This window comes from Planococcus citri, chromosome 1, assembly GCF_950023065.1.
Source record: "Planococcus citri chromosome 1, ihPlaCitr1.1, whole genome shotgun sequence".
Lineage (NCBI taxonomy): Eukaryota > Metazoa > Arthropoda > Insecta > Hemiptera > Pseudococcidae > Planococcus > Planococcus citri.
This window is the reverse complement of record NC_088677.1, coordinates 5,200,082-5,216,987: the sequence shown is the minus strand read 5'-3', so window position 1 is coordinate 5,216,987 and position 16,906 is coordinate 5,200,082. Positions and strand designations below refer to the sequence as shown.

The following is a 16,906-nucleotide window of genomic DNA, read 5'->3' as shown; positions in this document are numbered from 1 at the left end:
TCAATCATTCTTTCATATATTTGTTCATTGAATATTTTGTTTACCTTAATCAATAATATGTATTATGTTCCTAATAACACCTTTTTTTATTCATTTCCCGGAAAGTTGAGCAAAATTTCTTTTTTTTTTCAAGGTTTTTAGTGTATTTTGAATGATTTTTCGAGTGTTTTCTCATAGGTTCCAGGCCTTTTCTGTACTTTTTCACACATTTTTGGAAATTTTCTGAAACATTTCGTCGGGTAATTTTTGTGAAATTTCAAGTAAGAAGCGACACTTCCGGAAAATTTTTAGGAAAAAAGTAAAACTTTCCGGAATTTGATGCAAGTTGTTTTAAAAAAACCATAAATTATTTATGTCAATTTTCGAAAAAGCGAAAATTTTTGACAATTTTAGCAAAAAGCCAATCCAATTATTTAGACTCCTCTCCAAAAAAAAAAGATAAGAAATAAAAGCAGAAAAACTACGAAAACGAAAATTTTGAAGACTCAAAAACTAAAATTTCCAAAAATGAAACTAAACCTGAAAAAAAAACATGTATCTTGAAACTGTTGAGCTCGTGAACTCGAACATAACCTCATTGTCAGTTCTTCAATTGGACCCATGTAGAGTCCTCAGCACCCTCTCCCCTCTCCAATATAATCAAATTTTATAAAAACTATTTCCAACAGTTTGAGGGTGCAGCTCTTTCTTCTCTCAGTCAACATTGAAAATAAGTTAACAACGATCAACTCATGCTGCAATGTTTCGCTGCCTTCAAAAATATGACTGGAATTCGTACATGTGAATAAAATTGCCTACCCAGTTTGCCGTAAATACGAACCAAATGACTGAATACCTATTTTAAGCACGATTTTTCTCAAAATAAAAGGAAAATCAGAGTTTGGAGGTTCAAACACACATAGATATTTCAAGTTCAGAAAACGTGACTCGCTTGCTATTAAAATTCTTTTATTAAGACAAAAGATAAAATTCGCAATACATAACAGAATTTTGCAAAGAATGAAAAAAAGATAAATTAGTAAAAAATTAAACAAAATTTTAAAAAAATTAACATTTAATTGTGCGTTTACATTAATAAATACTTAATAACGTTTGTGCTGAACAAAAAAACAAAAAAAATCCAGAAAAAACCTCTTATATAAATTTAATATGTAGTATAAATACACGTAAGAAAAAAAAATGAAAAATATTAGATAAAAATATTGGCTAAAGCGATTCGCTAATGAAATATAATAAAATAATGGCTGAGTAAATGCAACATATACCAAATACAAACATTGTAATAAAATAATGATTAAAGTCACAGCCAAGATAAAAAACAATACCATAATTTTCAAGCTATAGGTAGGTAAGTAAAAGACGTATAAGTAACATATTAAGGTAGGTCTATACTTCTATAGGTATAGGTAAATAACAGGCGACTAGAATAATAAATAATTTGAAGCTACAAAAGAGAAAAAATACGAACCAATCGAAATTAAGCTTTGAGCTTTACACGAATACTGTGTGAATCCATCATATAAGTAGTTAGTTACCTATTCCTCAATATACCAAATTCATAGTCTGAAATGGCGCCAAAAATAACCCATATTTAAACCATACCATACGGTTTTTCTAATCCATACTAAAAATAAAAAAACAGCTGAAAATATATAAAATTTGTACTAAAAATATTTTTGTTAAATTCCGAGCTTTGTTTGGGGTCTCGGTTGAATTTCGTAATAATTTACCATTTGCATTTACATTAAAGAAAATATTAGGTATAAACTCGGTCTCATTTACGCTCATAACCGAGAATTTCCTCAAGATGGCGAAGAATTACTTACGACCGCTAAAACGATAAATGTAACCGTCGTAAAATTTATTATCCTAGCAGACTGTTGGGCTCGGACGAATTATGTTTTTGAAATTAATAGACCTTCGTATAGTAATAACGAGGTTCGAGGTTCCATATTCCTGCTCTCTGGCTCATTTTACTGCGACCGAGAATTTTCTTACATTAGAAGACATATGACAAGACGTCTCGTTAGCGAATCTCATTTCGTAGGCACTTTTCCTCTTTGAAGAAGTTGGTTACATCGAAATTATTTTTTTAAAAAAATAAATCGAACAAAATGGCAAAAAAAAGGGACAGGTATCGTTACGAAGAAACACGAAGTAAATTTTTAGCAAAAAAAAATCAAGGGATCGTTCGCAAAAATTTTAAAGCTGAAAAAAATTTCGTCGAGGTTGCTTTTATTATATTTTCCAAACATTACAACCTCTTCGAAAGATTTCTTTCGGATTTTAGCCTCGAATAAATGTAGTAGCTCGACATATGACAATAGGGATAATTGCACCCCTCCCCCCCGTCGATCAACGTAGACAACTTTTTTATTAAAAGGGACACCCTAAGGAACATTTTAGAGCAAAGTTACTAACAAAATGGCAGTAAAGCGAGCTTTCTTTCGGTCAGTTGGCTTCAAAGTGTTCCTTAGAATGTCCCCTTTGAGAAAAATGTTGTCCCAGAGGATCGGGGGGTGGGGTGCAATTATTCCTATTGCCATATAGATATCATCATCAAAACATGCTGACAAGTGAAACAATAATTCCAAAAATTGAAAAAAATAAGCGAATTGATTTCGTTACCAACAAAGGTTTCCAAAAAGTAATTCTTATTTTCACTGAATCTTTTTTCAAGCAGGTTTTATCCATTAACTCGTCTTCGCACGTTAATCTCAAGCGAAGAGAAATTTTTAATCGAATTTCAAGGCTTGGAAAATGGTCTCAAAATGATGGATTATTATGAATGGATAGGTGCGAGCGCGGCTGTTGACTAATCTTAAAAAATAGCTCGGCCTGTCTTCGACGACCATAATGTCAGCTTTATCAACGTGTAAAACCTTACCGAGTTACCGCAGAATTCGTATTTTCATCCGAAATACTCGCGTTAGGTAATTCATCGTGACGCACAACACAATACACAAAGATATCTAGGGACTAGAGTATGGTATACGTAATACAACATAAAAATACAACAACAAAAAAAGGTTACATAGGATACGAGTTACATACAAGAGAGGTAACTTATATACTCATTGGCGAAAAGAGCACATTCTACCCTTGGGCTTGGGGTAACGAGTGAACACATATCTTGATTGTCATTCCAAGTTGGACTTTTTTTTTTTTTTTTTGTTTCGTTTCAGGTTATTCAAAATGTTGTTGTAGCCAAGTATATAGGAATAGGTATGCGTAAAACAACGAAAAAAGGGAGAAAGCTAAGAGGGAAAAAAATAAGCTACTCGTTGTACTGGAATACTAATGAATTGTTCATTCTCGTTACCGCGCCATATCACAGCAAAAATCCAATTTAAAAACGAACGAACGCGTTAAATAAAACCTAAGTAGTTCTGATAATTTTTGGTCAGAATAAGTTGGCCAACGATTAGAACGCAAGTTGCGAGATTTCGTACTAAACTATAACCAAGCTACTACTATAAGCACGTTTATACATTACATACGATAGAAAATCAGATAAATAACATTTTAAACATTCATGTAAAAATGCTCCAAGCGTAGTGATTAATAATTAAATCCTTAAAATACGCCATTTATTGCCAGTGGTGCGTAAAATTTTCCAATTGAAATATCACCCACTCGAATTTGTACTCTTGTAAGCATTTATGTAGGTAGGTACCAGAGATACTCGAGTAAGAAGTAGATAATTTTTGTCGAAGATAATGAAATGGATTGATTTATGATTACGATCGATTTTTGATCAGGAAGTATGATCAATTATTGATTTTTCATTTTAAACATGATTGATCACAATATGAAATCAAGAATTGTAAATAAAGTCGATTTTTGTGGTTCGATTAATCGATTTTCTGATCAAGATTGATTTTCCGCCCGATATTTCGTTTTTGAGGCAAAAATTCACTTTTTCTTTCAGGACACAATGATAGATATATTGAGATCGAAAATCGCAAATAAATCGATTTTTGGGATTTGATTGATCGATTATCGATCACGGTCGATAATTATCGGGACGTTGACCTTTTTTTTTGAGGCTTATATCAATTTTTCTCTTCTGATCAATGATCATGATTGATACCTAATATGAAATCAAAAATTGCAAATGAGATCGATGTTTGTGGTTCGATTAATCGATTTTTGAACAAGATCGATTTTTGGCCCAAAATTCTGTTTTAGTGGCAACAATTTATTTTTCTCATAGAACAAAGTGATTGGTCATATCGAAATCGAGAATCGCAAATAAATCGATTTTTGGAGTTCGATTGATCGATTATCAAACAATATCGATTTTTCTCAATTTTAGGCTCGAATTTTGTTTTTGTGGCAAAAATTTAATTTTCTTACAGAACACAATAATTGGTCACATCGAAATCGAAAATCGCAAATAAATCGATTTTTGGAGTTCGATTGATCAATTATCAATCAATATCGATTTTTTTCAATTTTAGGCTCAAATCCTGTTTTTGAGGCAAAAATTCATTTTTCTTACAGAACATGATGATTGGTCGCATCGAAATCGAAAATCGCAAATAAATCGATTTTTGGAGTTCGATTGATCAATTATCAATCAAGATGGATTTTTTTCGATTATTGACGCGAATTTTGTTCTTTGTGGCAAAAATGTATTTTTCTTATAGAATATAGTGATTCGTCATATCGAAATCGATAATCGCAAATAAATCGATTTTTGGAGTTCGATTGATCGATTATCGATCAAGATCAATTTTTGTCAATTTTTGGTTCGAATTTTGTTTTAGTGGCAAAAATTCAATTTTCTTACAGAACACAACAATTGGTCACATCGAAATCGAAAATCGCAAATAAATCGAATTTTGGAGTTCGATTGATCGATTATGGATTGAGATCAATTTTTGTCAATTTTTGTTTCAAATTTTGTTTTTGTGGCAAAATATTTAATTTTCTTACAGAACACAATAATTGGTCACATTGAAATCGAGAATCGCAAATTAATCGATTTTTGGAGTTCGATTGATCGATTGTCGATTTTCAATATTTGGCCCAAATTTTGTTTTTGTGGCAAAAATTTAAAAAAATTTAATTTTCTTACAGAACACAACAATTGGTCACATCGAAATCGAAAATCGCAAATTAATCGATTTTTGGAGTTCGATTGATCGATTGTCGATTTTCAACATTTGGCCCGAATTTTGTTTTTGTGGCAAAAATTTAATCTTCTTATATGTAGAACACATGAACACAATAATTGCTCATATCGAAATCTAAAATCACAACACAACTCACAAGTAAATCGATTTTTGTAGTTCGATTGATCGATTATTTTCGATTTTCGAGCCTGAACTTCGTTTTTGTGGCAAACATTTTTTTTTTCTTATAGAACACAATGATTGGTCATATCGAAATCGAAAATCACTAATAAATCGATTTTTGGAGATCGATTGATCGATTATCGATCAAAATCAATTTTTTTATTGGAACGTAGATTTTTGAAGTTAATATCGATTTTTAAATTTTTTTAGAATAATTGTTCACATGGGATCAAAAATCGCAAATAAATTCATTTTTTAGGCTTCGATTGATCGATTTGTGATCAGGAAGTCGATATGAGATGAAAAAGTTTGTTTTTGAGGCTCATTTTAATTTCTGAATTTTCAGCATGACTGATCACATGGGATCTAAAAATGCAAATACATCAATTTTTGAGGTTACATTGATTGATTTTCAATCAGGAAGTTTGTTTTTGATGCTAAAATTGATTTTACATTTTGAACATGATCAAATTATATATCAAAAATTGCAAATTTAATCGATTTTTGATCGATATCGATTTTTGGTCCGAAACTTTTTCTAGACGAAAATTCATTTTTCATTTTGTTCATCACGACTAATTATATTGAGATCGAAAATCGCAAATAAATCGATTTTCAGGTTCGATTATTCCATTATTGATCATGATCGATTTTCAAGTCACACATCATATTTTTCCTTTTGAGCATATTTGATCATACGTAGAGAATGTCGAAAATTCCATATAAATCGATATTTTTCAAATAAATCGGTAAAGTTTGATTTCGAACGATCGATAATCAATCACGATCGATTATTTATCATAAAGTTGGTTTTGAGGCTAATATCATCGAATTTCGATTGCTATCGACTTTCTATCTCGAAGTTGTTATCAATGCTAGAATGAATAGAAAATCGCAAATGAATCGATATTCAAGATCGAGCTTTGAAGTTCGATTAATCGATTTTCAAGATTCGATAAATCGATTTTCAAGATTCGATAAATTGATTTTCAAGATTCGATAAATCGATTTTCAAGATTCAATTAATCAATTTTCGAAGTTCGATTAATTGATTTTCGAAGTTCGATTATTCGATTTTTAAAGTTCGATTAATCGATATAAAAAAATCAAATTACATGTGTAAAATTTTTTTTTTATCGATTTTCAAAAACTCAGAGGGCCCGATTTCCACTTTTTCATTATTCACTAGGTCAGTGCAGTGAGTCAAAAATACCAAATTGTGTTTTTCTCACAAAAATGCATTTACTCAAAGTTGAGGGCTAAAATTTTCCGCACCCCCCCCCCTCATTAAATCCAATAGCGAGCGTAAATAAGTTGGAGGGGATCGTCTCAATTGTTGGAAAAATAGGTATGAACTCTTCCCTCATCTTTTATCATCAAAAGTTTGTTGAAAGAGTGAAAAATGAACTCAAAATCGTGTAAATTTGATTTCATTTGATCATTTTGGAGTTGAATTGAGAAAATTATGCAACAATCACACCAAATTTTCAATTCGAAATATCAACTTTTCGTTTCATTTGAGCAATTTTGAGTTGAATTTAGAACATGATTTTCATCCCCCACTTGAATCTTCTTCTAAAACCAAAATTAAGCCATTCAATCTTTTAGAAGGAAGAAACCCCCAAGACTCTCAATACTTCACAAACCGCTGGCAATAAAATAAAAGCGCGACGTAATTATATAGGCAATTTAAACATTACAATATATAAAATTGAAAAAAAAATAGGAGCGATACCCCAAAAACAGGTATTTAATAAAGTCAAAAAAAATAAAATAAAATAGTAAGAGCAATAAAAAATTTGCCTTAAAATGAACGTTATAGCTTTTGTATAATAATTTGGTTCCCACGAATTCCAATTACAATGTTAATCGCGTTAGAGTTTTCAAGTTATTCGCCGTTCTTCGAATACAAAATAGTCCCGATGACCTACTTAGAAATTTTCCATCTTTCATCGAGAATAATTTTTGAGCCCGACCGTTGGGTACTTTTTACCCCTTTTCACATCTACTTTCGATTTCATAAGAATTTCACTTCTTTTACACTCGTAGACTCTTAAAAAGGCTATATAAAATTTACCCCAATAAATAAATAAATAATAAGAAAAAAAAATAGTAGGTATAAATTCACGAAAAAAAAAACCAAACAAAACGAGTAAAATACTTGAAAAAATATAAAATGAAATTGATCTCATACTGCACCATCGCCATCGGCATCACACACACACACACACACAACACATAGAGAGAGCGAGAGAGATTAATGAGTAGTATGGTAATAACGAGTGACAACCAATTCCCTGGGTTCTTGAGATTGTTGGGAGCAGTTCCCATTGGACATTGTATGTTTATTAAAACTCTCCATATTATGATAAGGTTCGACTTCGGCTTGCCCTTCGGATGTTTCTTCTTCCAAGATTCGTTCCAAGTCCGACTTAGGGGTAGTTATGGACATCCCAGGAGGAGACTTTAGAATAGGAGTGAATGAATTATGGGGCACATTGTGTACTTCGGATTCGACAACTTGTTCTCGTTCTTTAACCCGTCGATCCTGTTTAGTGCTCAGGCAACCGGTTTCTTCGTCTTTAATGAGCCGTTTACCGGATCGAGATCGGGTCAGTTGACGTTCGACGTAACGAGACAGCTCGTCTTCCTCTTGTTGAGATAAATAATGATTCAATACGATTAAAAATATGCCTATAACGATGGCGGCTATACCGGTAAACACGAGTTCGTTCAACCAGTTTAGAGATTGATCCCAGTATGCGAAATCGTCCGGTATGAGGCCGGAGCCGATTAGGAACAGGCCCAGTACTAGAAATACGATTCCGATGTGAAGCATGCCGATATTTGAGACTACTTTGGTGTCGACTAGATTTGGTGCGGCTACTTTACGCTTTCGGCGGCTTTTCAAGTGATCTGTGCTGCCATCGAAGCTGCCTGGACTGTTGCAAGAGGAACGTGATCCTCCTAGACCGCTTTCGGTGGATTGCGAGCTGTATCTGCGTTCTCGGGCTTTTTTCAATTCTTCTCGGCGTTTGCGTTGGCGTTTGATGGCCAACGCCGAGTGTAAGCCCACCGTGTGCATCCTGCAAAGATGAAGCAGAAATTTAGTACTAGATAATCGAATGAGCGATTTTTCCAAGCTAAAGTAGCACTAAAAAGACATCGGTCTCCGAACCTCCCAGAACTCAAATTTCAGCGGACTGGACTGATTTTTCGATTATGGGCGAATTTTGTGAAAACTCAAAATTGACCATTTTCAGCAATTTGTGTGTTTAAAAAAAAAAAGAAGAAAAAAAAGAATATGGATTCAGTAAAAACGATGGAAATTAGTCCTGAAACTGGCATCGACATCACTGGTTGAATTTTACCATTTTTGGCAATTCTGGAGGCTCCAACGCGATTTTCAATTCCTCCTTATTTTGAAATCTCTCCAGAAACTGTGAAAAATAATTTGGGCAGCTGAGTTTATCCAAATTCGGGCCAATTTTCAGGAGGACATCTCGAATGTGGTTTTCTTTCAAAAAATGTTCGTTTTATTAGGCAAGGAAAAAAATTCAATAAATCAAATTTTTTCTGTTCATGCGAAAATTCTTGACATTAGTACGACTTGAAAATGGTGGGAGAGAGGCAGGGGTACGCATATTGTGGGAGATTGGATTTTAGGAGAAAATTCTCTGAATAACAAAAATTTCAAATTGTCAAAAAATGTGTGTGATATGGAGATGTCAAATTACAGGGTTTCGCTTTCAAAATTGAAACAATTAGTCTGGCTTAATTATGACAATAGGAATAATTGCACCCCCCTCCGATCCACAAGGATAACTTTTTTCTTAAAGGGAACATTCCCAACAAACATTTTTAAGCAATTTTGAAAAAAAAAAACTAGATCCTACCTACTAACATAATGATGGTCATTTGATTGACAGATCAGCTGAAATCGCTGATTATTTGAACTATTTAAACATAGATTGTGCAGATCAATCGAGACGAAGAGGGCAAAGTTAAGACTGATGCAGAGGAGGTTGCGGAGACATGGAGAAAGTACTGCAAGAAGCTATACACTGAGGAAGAGGAGCTTCCTGATGATCCTAGGTTCAACATCATGGAAGAGAAGGAGCCACCAATTCTACTTGATGAGGTCATCAATGACAAAGAGTACTTCAAAAAGAACAAAACTCCAGGACCAGATTAGGTGATAACTGAGGTCTTTAAAGCTGGAAGCGAAGAAGTCACTTGCAGAATCCACAACATATGCAACTCAATATGGCTAAGCAGTGAATGGCTAGAGGACTGGGTACAGTCGACATATGTCACTTTGTACAAAAAAGGATCTCCTGAGAATTGCGAGAACTACAGAACAGGTAAGTCACAACAGCAAAGTACTATTGCTATTGAAGAGTGTGTATGACAGATTATACTCACTCATGCACAGTCAAATCCCTCCAGAACAAGCAGGATTCGTGAGAGGAAGAGAAAGGGAGCAGATCCTCAACCTCAGGCTACTGATTGAGAAAGCACGCGAATACAATGGATTTTGAAAATTGATTTTCGATTTTTTGAGAAAATTGGCCCAGAAATAATCGATTCTATATAATCGATTTTTTCTGATTTTCGATTTTTGTCATATTTTTTCAATGATTTCTTGAATGATTGTGTTTTGAAATTTCTAGACTTTTCAACAGCGAATTTACATCAATGAAAAAACTGCAATTTCCAGTGTAAATTTCATTGATTTTTCAATTTTTGCAGAGTTATTGTCAGTATTTCAGAGTTTTTGTCTTCTTTCAGATCATTTTCAACTAATTCTCTTGTATTTTTTGAAAAAAATCAAAATAATAAAATCGGAATCGAAAAAATTGGCAGATCAAAAATCGCCAAAGAATCGATTATTTGAGACCGATAATATCGATGTTTGATTAAATCGACTTTTAATTGACGCCACTAGTACAATAGCTAAAACTATGGAGAATTCTACTCCAGATGGGTGCCCTAATTGGGAATCGAAGCGGATCTTTGTGTGCTGTAAAACGTAAGTATGTGTTCGTAAGTAAACAATCTCATTTGGTCCCAACCTGTGGAAGCGTTCCATAAGATTGCATGTAAATTTGCTACTTTTCAATTTCAATTTTCTCTGAAATGTTGTGTTAAAAAAAGCTAGTTTTATAATATGATATGTTAGAAAGTCTAAATTTTTGTTTTAAGTAAGTTTTTCATCAACAAGTGTCTTATTCATTGAGAAATTTGAACGACAAGTATGCCATTTTTACATGGTTTCTTATGGGACTACTGTTTTGTTTGGGACCAAATGAGAACGTGAAATCCGTAAAAATGCGCTGTGACGTAATTGTGACGTCACACTTCGATTCCCAATACACTCAGTAAGTTTGATCACGTGACTGCCACGTTTTGGAGCTATTCTCATGAAAATGATAACAAGCAAACGGGTACTCGTATTTTATGAGTGAATTTGAGCATAATTTGTGCAATTGATCGACTTTTGTGAACTTGTGTTTTAAAATAATGTTTTCTGAAACGAAAGGATTCAATATCACAAGAAATTGAAGCATTTGCGCTATAATTAGATGAGTTTTTACCAAATTTTGACCTCTCAGAGACACTTAAACGATCATACAATCCGACAGTAAGTACTTAGCTTGTACAATTCAGTTCATACAAATAACAATTTAAAACTCCGACACTAAAAAAATTCACCGTACAATGAGACGGGCAATTCACGTTTCCTTGCAATCATTTTCACGAGAATAGCTCCACCGTGTTGTGCTCAAGCACTCACGCTTATTGAGCGTATACATCTGGTGTGGCTGATAAAACAGTTATACGAGGGAAGCATGGCAAATGTCCGAATCAACAGAGAGACAACATCAGAGAAATTCCACCCAAAGAGAGGAGTAGGTCAGGGCTGCATTCTATCCCCACTCCTGTTTAATCTGTATGGAAAATATATAATTTGTGAAACGTTGCAGCTAATTGTATCAAAAAGCACGAATGATGACTGCTCAGACAAATGGCAGGAGGGAGTATTGATTGGAGGTGTACAAATGTCAAACCTTTCGCTATGCTGACAACACCACCCTCATCGCCTCAAGAGTCGAATACATGACCAGTTTTCTAAAATGTCTGGAAGAGGTCAGTGCAAAATATGGTTTGCTGATGAATAAAGCAAAGACTAAGATCATGATTGTGAACTGGCCTGAGAACAACTCGCCTGAATTACAGGCAATTGAGGGCATCGAAGTTGTAAGTCAATTTGTATACCTGGGTTCCATTGTGGATAACAAAGGAGGTAGTGAAGCCAGGATAAGACGCAGAGCACAGATCACTAGAAGTGCCATGCCCCATCTATAGAAGATATGTTCAAACACAGCAGTGAGCTAGACTGTGAAGATAAGGCTGGTAAACGCTCTGGTTTTCTCAGTGTTTCTCAACACTTGAGAAACTTGGACAGTACAAGAGGGAGACATAAGAAAAATTGATGCGCTCGAGATGTGTGGTGCTGGAGGAGAATGCTTCGGATCCCGTGGATGGAAAAAAGAACCAACGTGTCCCTCCTGGGGGAAATCAGTGTCTGGAAAAGATTGTCGGCAGTGGTACTCAGCAGAATCCTCAAATACTTTGGGCATGTCACAAGGGCAGATGCCATGGAGTCTCTGTTCATCCAAGGCAAGGTTGAGGGAACAAGAGGGTGCGGATGCTCCCCCACAAGATGGACAGACTCCATTTGGAAATCCATTGGACACAGCTTCCCAGCGTGCGACAGGAGCACCCTGAATAGAGACAGCTGGAGGGAACTGCTGTATCGTGTCACGGAAATGGCTGCTGTTGCATCGTAATCACGATACACCCGGAGGGGTGAAACGGCGCCAAGAAGAAGAAATACAGATTGAAAGAGCATGCAAAAAGTCAAAATTTCAAATGCTGAAGTGCATTTTTCCATTTTTGGGGAATTTTTGAAAATTAAATTTAGGTCTTTCAAAATGAAAACTACCCTAAAATTAATCATTTTTGAGCAATTTTTATCAACTTTTCGTTTGGGTAAGTATTTATTTAATTTTTAAAAATGTTGCACCTTTGGAAGGCTCTGAGCAGGAGAATCAACATTTCTGAAGGATCCAGGGGAGGTTTTTCCTTGAATTGACGTTATTATTAGAGCAAGACCGGTATAAAGTAAAAAGGAACAAAGTAAATCTATAGAGCGTGTAAAAATGTGTACATCACCAGCCAAAATGTCAGATGCTGTGGATTTTTTGATTTTTGATGAATTTTTGAAAATCCAATTCGAGATTCCAAAATGGGGAAAAAATCAAAATTTTACCAAATTCATCTATAAAGCTGAAATTTGGTATATTTTTGATCGTCGAAATTGATTGGAAAGGTTTCAAACCGTTTTGAGCAGTTCTGGAGCCTCCAGCAGATTTTTGAACGTTGAAATTTCTATGAAATTTTTGCTTATAGGTATTCTGGCTCGATTTGAGACCGTTTCAAGCTGTTTCTAAAGCCTCCTGCCATATTTTGGAAATTACAAGAATTTTAAAAAATCAGCACTGATCGCGTTCATAATATGTGGTGACGTTGAATTGGACGGACTTTGGAACATTTTTTTTTTTTTGGAATTTGGAAGTTTCAAAGTATGGCTGAAGACTTCAGAATGCCTTGAAAGTGCCTAAAATCGACGCAGAATGTTGAAATCAGAGTATAAAGTAAATTTTAACCTTTCAATCTCTTTGGATAACATTTTGTGGAAATTGAAATTTTCAGAAGTCCTCCGGAAGCTTCAGAACTGCTGGAAACGGTTCGAAACCGTTTTCAGTCGATTTGGAAGGTCGACAATTGAGTGCACACCAAATTTCAGATTTCTATGTTAATTTAGTAAAATTTTGATTTTTTTACATTTTTTGCAAATTTTTCCAAAATGTCGCTGGATGTCCAAAAAAGACTTGAAACCACCTCCAGTCAACTCAGCTTGTTGAAATCGAGGTGCAGAGTGAATTTTGGGTTTCAATTTCATTGGGTAAAATTTTTTGGAAATTTCGACTTTTAAAAATTTGTTGCAGGCTCCAGAACTGCTTGAAACGATTCAAAATCGTTCCCAATCGATTTGTCAAGTTAAAAGCAGTGGATGTCAAATTTCAGCTTTCTAGATATATTTGGTGAAATTTTGATTTTTTTCGAATTTTGACCCAACTTTGATTTTCAAAAATTTACAAAAATCAAAAAATCCACTTCAGTCTTTGAAATTTTGACTGGCGATGCGTTTTTGCATGCTTTTCGTATTCGAAAAGGTTGAAGTATAATTTGAAAATTTTTCGATTATTTTAATAAATTTCATAAGAAACCATCTCACATATCTATCCGATGAAACGAACGAATAAAACACACCCCTCCAGTACCGCCTTCCTTTCAAACTCGATCTTTTAATCTTCGTTCTAAAAATCCGTATGCAAATACACAACTGCTTGAAATTCTACGCGCTCGCTGGTACAAGAAAAGTATCCAAGATGAGTTCACCGATATGAAATCTGGTTAACGAAATTCCGGGGTTTTCTCTCGTATCCGAAAAATCTGCATCGACCCAGTTACCTCTTTTCGCAGTTGTACTTACAAACCACACAAAAAAAAGGGCGAGAGTTTGGTAGAAATATAGACGGGGAAGGGGAACGAGAGAAACGACGAATTTATTAGCTATTTTTTAAACGAGTAAAAACGTGATATTTGCCTCTTGAAAACTTACTACAAACATTTTCGCCTCACACAAATGCTTGAAAACGAACGTGATTTACGATTAAAGCCCTCATCGTCGTCAAACGAACAAGTTTTAAAACAGGAAAATTTGTAACTCGTTCGGCGATGATGATAACAAACACAACGAAGAGAATCGAGCGATGTACGATTTTGTGCGCAGAAAAATTATAACACGTGAATATTCGAGCTTTCGATGTTATTCTCTCGAGAACTTGGTCCCTGCTGGAAATTATACAAGAAGGAAAAAAATATACCTAGTTATTTTTCGCGTTAGGTTACCTACGTTGTGTTCTGTTACACGACCGAAGATGATGAAATGAACTCGACGAAAGTTTTAATGAAACGGTAGAGAAATTCAAATTACCTACGGTACGTTCAGATAAGTCTGTCATTGAAAAAAGTTGTCTCTTTGTGTCGGTTCGATGTTTGGAAAAACAACCAAGGTGATGTTGTTATCATCATAATTTTTTTCTCGAAAAAAAAGAGAAAAGAAAGATAGCTCGTTTGTACTACGTTTTCAAGGCGACTTGGAAATTTGTTGCTGGGGTATTTTTTTGTCGAGGTCGTAACCCCCTGTATATTTGTTCTCTTTACCCAGGGTAGGTAATGTATAACCTTTGTTTCGGAAAAATACGTGTATTCGAATTACGTCGTAACTTTTGGCGAAATATTCTTCGCAAAGTATATTATAAGCAAATTTACGACGTTTAAGTAGCTCACTGCGGTATTGAATTTTTAAAACTTTCACACAACATGGAACCGTAAGGATAGCACTCGCTTCGAATTTCCCTACAGCCTGTGCCCGGTGCTGTTTATTTCAACTTACGAGTACGTATTTCCAGACCTGGCAAAGCTACTATATAGGCGTCTGTTTAATAAAATGTAAATGCGTATTGTTATATCAAACGAAGCGGGCTACTTTGGCGGCTACAGCCAAAGTATCTACGAGAAGGATACCGAGTAATCCGAGCCGAAGCCACGATGCAGGATATATTTGATAAGCAGATTCGAGAAAGATATTCGTTCAACTTGTACGTACCAAGTATTTGCTTATAGGTTGGCTCGTATAAAGCTGCCGTATGCCGCCTTAGATTCTGTCTAATATTCAAACTTGTTTAATTCCATTTCATAATCTTTATTCCTCCTCCTCCTGTGCTAACCCTCGTTGAAATGCTTTCTTGGCGAAGGAAAGTCGCGTAGAAAGCAGCGAAGAGATTATTGAAAGGATTACCATATGATTCGACGCGCCATTAAAGTAACCTACTAGATAAGGTTCGCGAGGGAATTTTCGCAACCCACCTATTTCCATTCTGCTGGAGTTTGGCTCACTGAAAGAACATGACACTTACGTCTCGGATCTTGATTTTCGGCTGTCGGAATTGATTTCTCGATTTTTGGAGAATTTTTGAAATTACTGCTCAAATTGCGGTTTTAAAGGACTCCGAAATTGTTGTATTATTTTCGAAATTTGGGCGCCTGGCACGTCTCTTTGGTTTTAGGGGTCAATGGTTTTCAGAACCGAAATCATGAAGTTTTAAAATTACGATTTTGAAAATTTAGGGTAACAACTTTTTGTAGTGAAGGGAGAGGAGAAGATAGGGATGCGATATATATATAGGGCCTATTTTTGAAAAAATATTTGGACATTCCTGGCACAACTTGATGTTTGTTGAGAGAGAGAGCGGGCTCTAACCTTTCTGGAGGGAGGGGAAGCACAAGATGTCAGGATCAAAATTTGAAGATAACTGCTTTCTCACAGAAAAAAAATTTTTGATAATCAATGGACATGCATTTTTGAAAAATTTACATCAAGTACAAATCAAGCATACTATTCAAGAAGATAAAACAGATCACCAGAGATTTTAAACCACAGTCATGTGAAATCACAGGCAAGGATGGTACAGTTGCATGGTACTCCAATAGACGAGTTCAATGAAACGTCACAGTGACGTCACTTGACGGACAGCTGTGTTGTGATTGGTCGGTTTCATTATCAACAAACAAATTTGGCCCTTGATTAGCATTAAGTTTGTTTTTTTTACACGGATTTTGGCAGATTTTCGAGAATCTGGATTTTGGCAGATTTAAAATCCACCAGAATCTGTTAGGATAGTAGCTTTTGAAAATGGATTATGGATTTTACTTAAAGAGAGAAGACTTCTGATGTTTTGAAAGTTTGTGGTGGGGATCTAAAAAGTGTTTAAAAAAGAGATTCAAAAAACGTCCAAAAACCAGATTTTCGAGAATCCGTGTAAAAAAAACATACTTATTACGTTAAATGGGGAATTTGAAATCTATAAAGAAATGAGGAAAACGCTTGTTAAATACGGATTCTGAGTTGAAAAAGACCCTAATATCATACAACCTTTCTCATAATTTCTTTATAGATTTTAAATTCCCCATTTAACGTAATGTTAATCGAGGGCCAAAAAACGTTGTCAAAAGCGCTTTTGAACAATTGTCGCTACACCATTAACCAATCACGTTGCAGCTGTCCGTCAAGTGACGTCATTGTGGTGTTTCATTGAAATCGTCTATAAGATTCTAGAGAGCTGGAGACTGTATTGCAGCAAGCTATATCGGAGTGAACCACAGAACCTAAACCACAATGACGTACCAGGAATTGAAATGGACAGTGCAGAAGAGCTGGAAATCTAACTTGATGAAGTAGATATAAGAGATGCCATCAAGGCTTCGAGAAAACGCAAAGCGCCTGCGCCTGGATGTGACTGTATTAAGGCTGAGATACTACAGTCCATGAGTAAGAAAGCAGAGAAGGTGATCTGGAAGATATGCAACAACATATGGTGCTAAAGAGAATGGCCAGAAGATTGGTGCAA

The 16,906-nt window shown here is 35.0% G+C and overlaps 2 protein-coding genes across 4 annotated transcripts in view; both read right to left on the bottom strand.

Moving 5' to 3' along the window:
- LOC135845651 (uncharacterized) overlaps positions 1 to 16,906 on the bottom strand; it is a 216,707-nt gene that overhangs the window by 24,718 nt on the left and 175,083 nt on the right. The window lies entirely within an intron of this gene.
- The window catches only part of LOC135845525 (uncharacterized), a 32,812-nt gene continuing 16,837 nt past the window's right edge, over positions 932 to 16,906 (bottom strand). The window contains exon 3 of the mRNA XM_065364122.1: positions 932 to 8,389. Coding sequence (XP_065220194.1) covers positions 7,561 to 8,389 — 829 coding nt within the window. The 3' untranslated portion in view covers positions 932 to 7,560. The remainder of the gene's footprint in view (positions 8,390 to 16,906) is intronic.